General features: G+C 40.5%; 1 protein-coding gene across 5 annotated transcripts in view; it reads right to left on the bottom strand.

Annotated features, from left to right (window-relative positions):
- Positions 1-3,972: 3,972 nt before the first annotated feature.
- Positions 3,973-9,491, bottom strand: part of trib2 (tribbles pseudokinase 2) — a 10,058-nt gene continuing 4,539 nt past the window's right edge. Inside the window, exons 3-5 of one of the 5 annotated variants that reach the window (XR_003050014.1) lie at positions 8,863-9,373; positions 8,672-8,742; positions 3,973-5,118 (exon numbers count right to left, since the gene is read on the bottom strand). Coding sequence is in view for 2 of the 5 variants with exons in the window: in XM_008313217.2 (XP_008311439.1) it covers positions 8,899-9,373 (475 nt within the window). In the remaining 3 variants the exon portion in view is untranslated. Of the gene's footprint in view, positions 5,119-7,213; positions 9,374-9,491 lie in introns of those variants that run through there. The other 4 variants (XR_003050015.1, XR_003050013.1, XM_008313217.2 and 1 more) reach the window with 4 other exon arrangements.

The raw sequence follows: 9,491 nt of genomic DNA, 5'->3' as shown, positions 1-9,491 counted from the left end.
AGGGAAATGAAGCAGACGACACGTCTGTGTTTATTCATTATGAAACTCATATTCGTCTGCAAATGAAACCTCACTGAACCACTTGTTTTTTTGTTTTTTGTTTTTTTTATTTTGCAAATCGTGATCTGACCAACAAATAATTTTCTTCCCTGAATGGTTAATCATCTGCTGGGATTATTTGATCACTCTTGAAAAGTCTCCAGCATCCTCAACAAAATTCAAGCGTCTTGAAAATGGGATTCAGAGCAAAAATGGACCCCTGGCCAAATTCAATATTCCATTTATTTAAAGACGAAATTAAGAATAAAAAACTGGAAATGTTACTGAAAAAGAGCCATTAGGAATTGACACTTGATTTGCATTAAATCAGAATGATATTTATGGTACCTACCTACAGAAACTACTAAGGCATATGATGCATTGTCTGAGATTTATTGGTTAAAACAAGATGTTTCTTACTAACTTTTTATATCAGTAAGCAAAAGTTGTTGATTTTATATTTAAATTGCTTTTCAGGCATAAAATCTAACACTACAAATGCAAAAAAGTTTGAGCAGTCAAAGGTGGAAGGGGAAAAATTGTACTTTTAAATTCCTCCTCCACCACAGATGCCTGGAAACCAAAACAATTAACAGGCCCATTTCTATAGAGATGGTCACAGGCTCACACTCCACTGCTGCAGGTGGCGAAAGGCTCATTTCCAATTAACAAGTCTAATTACATCGCAGCTCTGCAGAATTGTCTGCTGTTCGTTGTTTCCAAGTGTCCATGTGTGAATGGATTTTTTTTTGTGCCCCTTTTCACTGCAGAGTGTGAATCAGAAAAACACAGCGAAATGAAGCTTCAGTCAAAAGGGAAACACTTTTGTTCTTACTGAGCAGAATATTTGGCGTTGTGTGGGCTCGGCCATTCAAGAAACTGAACACACATTGGGCATTTATTATTTACAGTAAAACACAAGCACTGCTTGAAAAAATATATATAAAATCTCTCCACAGCAGCGGTCTGATGGAGCACTAACCCTCCATATTTAAATGCCCCGTTTATATGCATTAAATATTGGACTACCTCCATGGACCTCCTAGGGGTTGCAAACCTCCTGTTGAACACATCTGGTCTAGTGTATCGTGTTAATCGTTTGTCTGTTTTCATTGCATTGTTTTCGAGAGAGATCAGCATCACAACCACAGAGGTAACGGTTCGATCCCGAGAGTTTCCTGCAGGTGTCCTTGACTAGGACACCGACACCTGAAAGGCTGCTGACAGCTGTGCTGACAGGTTATTATATGCTGTGTGATAAGGAAAGACCTGCATGTTAATGCAGAATCAACGTGTGCATGACTCGAGGCTCAAACACATTAACGCTGTTGGTGTAAATGTTATCCTCCTTCTACAGGTGCAAACAAACAAACAAGTTCAGTGATTCTCTACAGGAGAATTCAGTCTATTGTAATATTTTTCTGATAGATTTCTGATGGTACAACATGTCTTTTTTTATTTTTAGATTTGTATTCCTATGACTAATCACCTAAACAAAATTTGACTCAGAGGACATGTGTACATGATCTCAGTATTAGTCAGTTACTGTAGTGTTAGGATTGATTTTAAAGTCACTGATCACCTCAGGAGTTTGTGAGTGTCACACTGAAAAAGCTATATTTAGCCGAAACAAAAAAGCGGACCCTGCACACTTCAAGGGTTTTATCAAAGAAAGAGAAGTGTGTGTTGTTTTCTTCCTCCTGCTTCTCCTTTACCTCCGCAAGGCAACGGAAAAACAACCGGTTTCACCCAATTATCTCTCCCACAGAGCACAGTCGGCTCAGTCCAGACTCTGATTCACTGAGCCAGATGATTTAAAGTTTTTTCGGGGTTCACAAGTCAGCCCACTAGGACTGAAGCTACTCTGTGGTTCTGTTGATATCTGGCACTGGCTGAACGCTGCATGGACCGAAATAGCTTTTTATTTTTTGGTTTGTCAAGCTGTAGAAACTGTATTTCTGAGCGATAAAAAGCATTTAAAACAAATTGCCACCTTACACATATGAAAACTGCTCATCACCAACCAGACACACACCTGTAGACATGGTCTAACCACGTGATGCAGTTCATCATATTCTCATTTAGAGCCTATAGAAGTGCTATACGCAGCCCATAATAAGAAGCCTACAGTTCAGCTCTCATAGATGCTAGACTAAAGGACAGAATGGAATGTCCTTCTACGGTACCTTTTCCCTCTTTATTCCACAAGTATTTGCCAGTCTCTACCACAGACAACGTGTGTGTTCCATGTTCTCTCCTGCACAACTCAGAACCAATAGCATTGGATCAATTGAATCAAGCCATGTTGAATTGTTGCAATCAGAAAACAATGCTCCTTGAAACTCTACCAGCACCGTGTGTGTAGTCAGCCGCTGAGAGGATAATTAGGTATTGACAAAAAAAAAAACCCAAAAGGACAGTGGACACAGGATTTACAGTCATCTTCAGGATCTGATTATACCGTTTACAGAATGTTTGGCCTACATTATGGGAAGAGCAAACATTTCATGTGTCAATTAGAGGCAACTTCCTAAGAACAGAAAAAAATCATCTGAGGCCTTAATTGGGATAATGCAGATCCCCCGCAGCTGCACGTGAGGCCTGACACACTTATGACTCCTACACTCACTCCCCGGAGCGTGATATATTATGTGTTATTCACTGGACACAGCCATTTTGGAAGCATGTGGGGGAGGCGAAGTGTGGGGTTCATGCTTCAGTTGGTGTAAAAGGACACTAAATGGCTTGTTAAGAGTCAATTACTAGATTAATGCTATCTTGGTGCCCACAAAAACATTTAAAGGACAGTGATCAGTCCTGGCTCTTTGAGCGTTTAATGTTTTTGTCGGTCAAAGGCCCTAAGCAGCAATTTTCTTAATCAACTTGTCATTGTAAAATATGGGTTATACATCAGAATAATCACTTATGTTTGCACACTTATACGGGGGCCAGCGGAGCGCATAATTTGCATACATGATTTGGCAGGGATTTTTATGCATTTGTCTGGGATTAGAATAGCTGCGGCAGAGGAAACTGACTGTGAAGTGGGCTCCCTGTAGAACTGCTGTCTAACTGCAGGTGTCAACGCTGAGACCCAACAACTGACTGTGAGTCTGACCCGTAAACAAAGCTGGTACAGAAACATGGGTGGTATTTTTACTAACTCTGATATAAGCCAGCGTTTTAACTCAAACTGTAATAAAACAAATACAAGTTTCCAGACATTGTGCATAAATTGCTCAACTGTCTGGTAATGACATGAATGCACATGCTTGCACGTGTTATAGCCAACCAATGACGTCATAGGGATTACTGCATTCACCAGTAATCTAAATAATTCAGCTACATTGTCAATCAAAACACTCAACTCTGGATATTTCTGTTTTATAGTTTATAAGCGTTTATACCAGAAATAGCTGAGCAGATTATACAGTACATAACAAATATCAAAGTGTAATATTAATACAGTACATGATGCTTGACACTGTCTGCTCCACGCTCACTGTGTGAGATGTGTTGTTGAGCACCACCTACTGACAAAAAACACAATTGCAATCTCTATTTTAACACTCAGGGAGGGCCTGAAAGCCCAGCTGCAGGTACTTTGGTGTAATTACTATTGAGACTAAAGAACAAGAACAAAAGTTGCAGTTTGGTGACGATATTATAACCTTATTTTGTTTTGGTGATTTCAATTCAGTTTCCTAAATATTAACCAGTGTTAATGTGTACTTCTTATTTCCGTTTACAGACTGTATATGCTGTTTTAGTATCCTTAGCATTTCCATATTTGTCCACCAACCCTAAACAAACTGTAGACTGTAAAAGCCCAGTGTCAAGTCAGTTTCATTCCTATAGCAATGTTGCCTCAGTGGACTTTACTGTTTTAAAATTAGAATTAAAACTCTCCTAACAACCGTGCAGGGAAATGGGTGAATATATACACAGTCAATATTTTATTGAGTGTATGTTCACAATATAAAGTACAGCAGAATAACTTTTACAAATATTATTGAAAACCCAAAAGAGATCAGACGAAAACAAAAGCTCTCTTTTAAACAGGAGGAAATCTCCACCTGATCCAAGCTTAGAGTTCAGGCGTCTGCCTCAGCAAAGTCAGCAGAGGGAGCAGGAGCAGACATGAAGTATAATACAATAATAAATTGCTGTCTTGCAAAAAAAGTTGTTGTCATTAAGATGGAATGTGTTTCCCTGGACGGTCATTCCTAATTGGTTGGCCACGTCCCTCACTTGCAAAACCCAATTCTTCAGTGGATGTTCCTCTAACACCTGTTCCTAAAGCCCGATCCTGTTTCCAGGTAACCTGCTAATCCAGCAACCTCCTGTTATTGCTTTTCCAGTATTGCCTCAGATGTAACAACATTTGCACTGTGTTGCAATACATTTGTTAACGTTTGACAAATGCCAGTTACAGGAAACAGTTAAAGCAGAGGTTCCCGACAGTTCCCTATGGTTTTTTTAAACTGTGACCCCATTTTGATATCACAGATTTCTGGTGACTCACGTGATCGCAGCCGTCAGTTAAAGTGAAAGAATAATCTTAAAAGAAATAATAATTTGTTGAAAACCTATTTTTGAAAAAACAAAACAAACAAACAAAAAAACAGTACTAGACATACCGATGCCACATGGGGCCACGACCCCAAGGTTTAAAAACCACTGATTTAAAGCCTTTGTGTGTCATTCGCCTTAGTTTTGTTGCATTTATGACACACATGAATCATATCATTTACACTGGGTGGAAACTGGGACACACATGACTAACAAATTGCACCTGACTGGGTCACGGGCTTCTCTGCATTTCTGTAGCTCAGTGAGTTTTATTACCCAGAGCCAGCAGAAGCTCCGCCGCTCTGTGGAAGACAACGGAGGCCATCTGTCGTCTGCATGTTGTCTTTGGTGCCCTGCCATGAAATTCTGCTGCCAGAAAAACACCCCAGGGTAACCGTGTGCACCTTGACATGCCTGGAGACTGTCTGACTGAAGCACCTCTAAAACCCACGAGCTCCGCTCCGGGGACACGTCGTGTATTCTGCCAAAGCCCAGAAACAGGAGCAGCTGTGTTTGAAAAAGCACTTTGTCAAAGCAGGATTGTTACATAACCATGCTATTAACCTTAACTGGAGCAGCTTGGTGGGGAAAAAAGAAAACACTTTCACATTTTGGGGACGGGCCTGTGACTAATTAAACTGAATTGCAGAACACTTATGCATGCTAAACAGTTGAGGGAAAAGTGAGTAGTGAGTGCTATAAAACGAAACAGACATCACTGTCTGGCACTGAAAACTGAGGCTGTTACATAAAGACTGAATGTTACACAATTACGGTGAATCATTGCTCTGTTCTGCCGATGCTTCTCAGTAAACAGTACGACACTGATTTAGTTCCCATATTGAATGTACTGTAATTGTCTGTAGTCAAGGAAACATTCATATATGAGGGTGTGGGGAAGATAAGGGGCGCCTCCCTTTGAAGCAGCGTTTGCACCTGTTGGGTTACTGATGTAGACCTGAGGCTGTGAACACTCTTTATATCAGCAAATATAATCGACAGTGAAGCGTTACATTTCAGCAAAATCTGGTGTGCACTCAGATTGATTTGCAAAGACGATTATGCCGACTCCTAGAACAGTATTAACCACAGCTGCAGGTGTTTCAGAAACAGCAGCTTCTTGTTTTGACTACAGGTTATACGCATGTGATTCATATAATTCTGTTCACGCTGTGTCTGTGACTCACATTTCTTATCGAATCTTTTCGAATCTCTTTGACACAAGGACATACGTACAGCGAGGTGGAAAAATAAGCTCCTGTGAGCAAGTTTCGCCTTTAACTGAAAATAGCTAAAGCAGCATCTTAGTGTTGCAATAAGCTGCAAACACACATCAATAATTCAGCTCTAACAGAGCCCCAGTCGGAGGTGTTTGGAGTGTGTTCTCTGAGTCTCCAAATGGTTTGTGAATGTCATCAGCTTTGGCTGTCAACTGACAGATTGTGGAAATACACTGTAGTAAATAAGAGTGTAAACATGAGATGAATCAGCCCTGTCAACAAGCAACGCAAGCAACCAAGGGAGGACACGTGGCATATGAGTCTGTGCTCAGCCTATACCAGATGGGCAATTTATTTCATCGCAGTAGCTAATGACTTTCACAACAACACTTTTCAAATTCATACAGTGAGTCTGCTAGAAAAGAAAAAAAAACTGAGAGAACAGTAAAAGGATTCATCTTATATATGTTTTAGTGTTCACATATGCAACACATAAGCCTATAAATTAGCTGTAGTGCATTATTATTTAATGTTTTAAGGAGCTATGAAAGATTTGTTAACCAAGTATTTAAGGATCTAATTGTATGTCATTCCCTGTTTCCAACTACTACTAGTACTAGACTGTACAGTATCTGCAGGTCCTTTGACTAAGAAAAACATAAACACTATTTTACCAGTCTATTACAGAGACACATACACAAATGATCTGTTTTTTAAACAGAAAAGAACAATGCAAACTGATTGCTTTTCCACGCCACGTTTGGAGCTCTGCTACCACTAGAGGTCAGTGTAACATTTTCCATAACTTTATAATAAAGTTCAATACACATGCTGGGCCCTTGGTCCCTTCACATTCGTCTGCAGTGTCAATCAATATAACAATCAGACTCCAAGTGTTGTTTCTCTCCCTAGTTCCTCAAACATGTTGTCATGTTCTTGTCGTGCGTGTGATACAGCACCAGAGATGGAGCATTCAGACTCTCTCCTCCAAGTCATTACTCCCACTCCTCCCTATAATTTTATTTTTATTCAGCCCTCTTAGAACTGCTGTGTTGTAATCTCATGATGAAATTGTGGCCGATTTTACTAGGGCAGTGGTGTCGAACTGGATCACTCAAGGGGCCGAAATTTAAAAGACAGGGTAAGTTCTGGTCCAAACACGATAGGCGTTCACTGTGCTTACAAAGTTTTAACCAGAAATACTAAATTTGAAGAATGGCAAGCAACTTTTCTATTGCTAAAAAGGCATAGAAATAATACTTCCATTCTCCAGGATGCTGGAAGGAAGGTTAAGAAATCAACGTGCATTAAAAAAAATAAAAAATAATTTACGGGTCACTTAGTTGTCGTCTTCCACAGTGAAGAGAAAGACACACTCAAGTAGCAGTTCACAATTTATTTACTGAATAAATTTTGGACAAAACACCAGAATCTGTTACAATACAATCAGAACATCTGCGGCAGATATCCCACCATGCACCACACCCCTCCATGAAACAAAAAGGACTAAACATTAGCACCAAATCAGGACCAACTTAGAGAGAAGGTAGCTCAGTCTAGAAAAAGAAGCGATAGCTTTTTTTTTTTTTTGGAAAGCAAAATGAGAATTTTTATTCTAGAAAAAAAAAGGAAAAAAGAATCCCACCCTCCCCCCTCCTCCAATGGCAGGCTATAGCATTCATGGGGCACATGCCAACTAGATAAAAACACAAATTCAAGTAACATTAAGATATGAAATAACATGTCCACTGGTACTCTTTTTCGAGCATGACCTTTTCACAGACCCTACGCAGGCAGTAGAAAATTAACATGAGGTCCCGGAGTGAGCACGTCGTAGCAATACTATCACAGAATATTTTTGTATCAAGTCTTGAAAAAAGAAGAAAGAGGGAAGAGACCGGGGCGAGTCGGGCAGTGGGGCCACAGGAATACTGGCACAGAAGATATTATGTACTCTAAAACTTCAGACAGACGTTCCCACACTGTGCCTGTCCTGTGTCAAGATATTGCCTACATTATACATGAAAAGGGAATCTGTGAAAAAGAAAAAACCCTGCAATGTAGTTTTAAATATATATATATTTTTCTATTTATTTATATATTTATATATAACTGTTACAATTTAAATAAATGTTACGTCCTCGTTCCTACAAATGGAGAATGACTTTAAATAAGAGCTAATTTTTTTATTTTTTTTTTATTTTTTAAAGAGGCGGATTCGTCCGTTCGCTTCACACAGGGTGTCGCGCTTGGAGGTTTAACCGAGAATATGCTTAAAGTCTGAGGTTTTGGGAGTGATATTAAAGCAGCAGTAACAACAGACTGGAATAGCTTAAAACGAAAGAGAAATGAACACCGGTAAAGGATGGTTTGAAAATGAAGTGTGGGGTTGGATGGTGTGGTGAGGCAAGAGGAGAAATGAAGAAAAAAAAAAAACAGACAAATAACAGAAAACACAATCAAGCAGCTGGGTGACTTTTAGAAATGTTAAATGGAAAATAAACAGATTGAGATAAAGCCAAAGCTTCTCTGTTTTAAACCAATGTTCCCAGCAATAGTTTTTTTTTTTTTTTTTTAAGATGGCGAACAACTTACGGCCCTGGGTCTGTGGCTTGAAACTGGATTTACCTAAAGCTACGACCACAATCGAATCGAGCTCCGTGGTGTCGCAGTTCTTTAATTATTTAACAGTTTCCTGTGTAATGTGTCCCTTCATGCTTTCCATAGTGTCGGAAAAAGAAATAAATACAAATTTGGTGACTGTGTCTACTTTTATGAGCACCACATTAAACGAAACAGATCCAAAAAAAGGAACACTTGCTACATCTTTTGCAACTTACACGTTCAGCTGCGTCCTTGAACGAGGAGGTGCACGGCCAGATGACGTACAGATGCCTTTTGTCATGCCAGGCTAAAGGTTTTCCATGAAATGTTGGGGAGAAGAAAAAAAAAAACAGGATGGAAACACCTTTATTATGAGTGACAAACGTTCACTTAACAATCTCTAAACTACTGTTTTTGGCGAGCTGACCGTGGCGGAGTCTTCCATTTTGTGCTTGATGTTTGCTCAGCTGAAGAACTGCTCCAGCTCCTCTTCTATGTTCACCTCAGGCACCATCTGGTCCTGCTCTCTTTCTCCTCTGCCGTGCATCACGGCGCCCCCCACAGCCCGGGAAGAAGCGAACCAGGGGTGCTCCAGTATCTCCCGGGAGGTGAGTCGCTCCGCGGGCTCCCGACGCAGGATGGAGCGAATCAGGCACTTGGCCTTGGGTGTGAGCGTGTCGGGGATGTTGAAGTGACCCCGGCGGATTTTGCTGAACAGAGAGCCAGGCTCGACATCATGGAAGGGGTACCGCCCAATGAGGATGGTGTAAAGCATGACGCCCAGGCTCCAGACGTCAGCTGCTTTACCCGAATAGCTGCCATTGGCGTTGAGGATCTCAGGACTTACGTAGGCTGGGCAGCCATGTTTGTCTGAGAGAGTGTCATCATGACCCTCCAGGATATAAGAGTCCTCCAAACTCTCCAGCTTCACGAGACTCCTAGTAACACAACAGTGGAGGAAATTTTTTTTAATTTTTTGCAAACCCTTCAAGTTCACTACTCTGACATTCCCATTCACCACTTTCCACACACAAAAGCACTGACAGACAAATGGGT

The sequence above is a fragment of the Cynoglossus semilaevis genome, chromosome 7 (genome assembly GCF_000523025.1).
Source record: "Cynoglossus semilaevis isolate Cse_v1.0 chromosome 7, Cse_v1.0, whole genome shotgun sequence".
NCBI classification, from domain to species: Eukaryota; Metazoa; Chordata; class Actinopteri; order Pleuronectiformes; family Cynoglossidae; genus Cynoglossus; species Cynoglossus semilaevis.
Note: the sequence above shows the minus strand (reverse complement) of the source record. Positions and strands in the feature narration are given on the sequence as shown.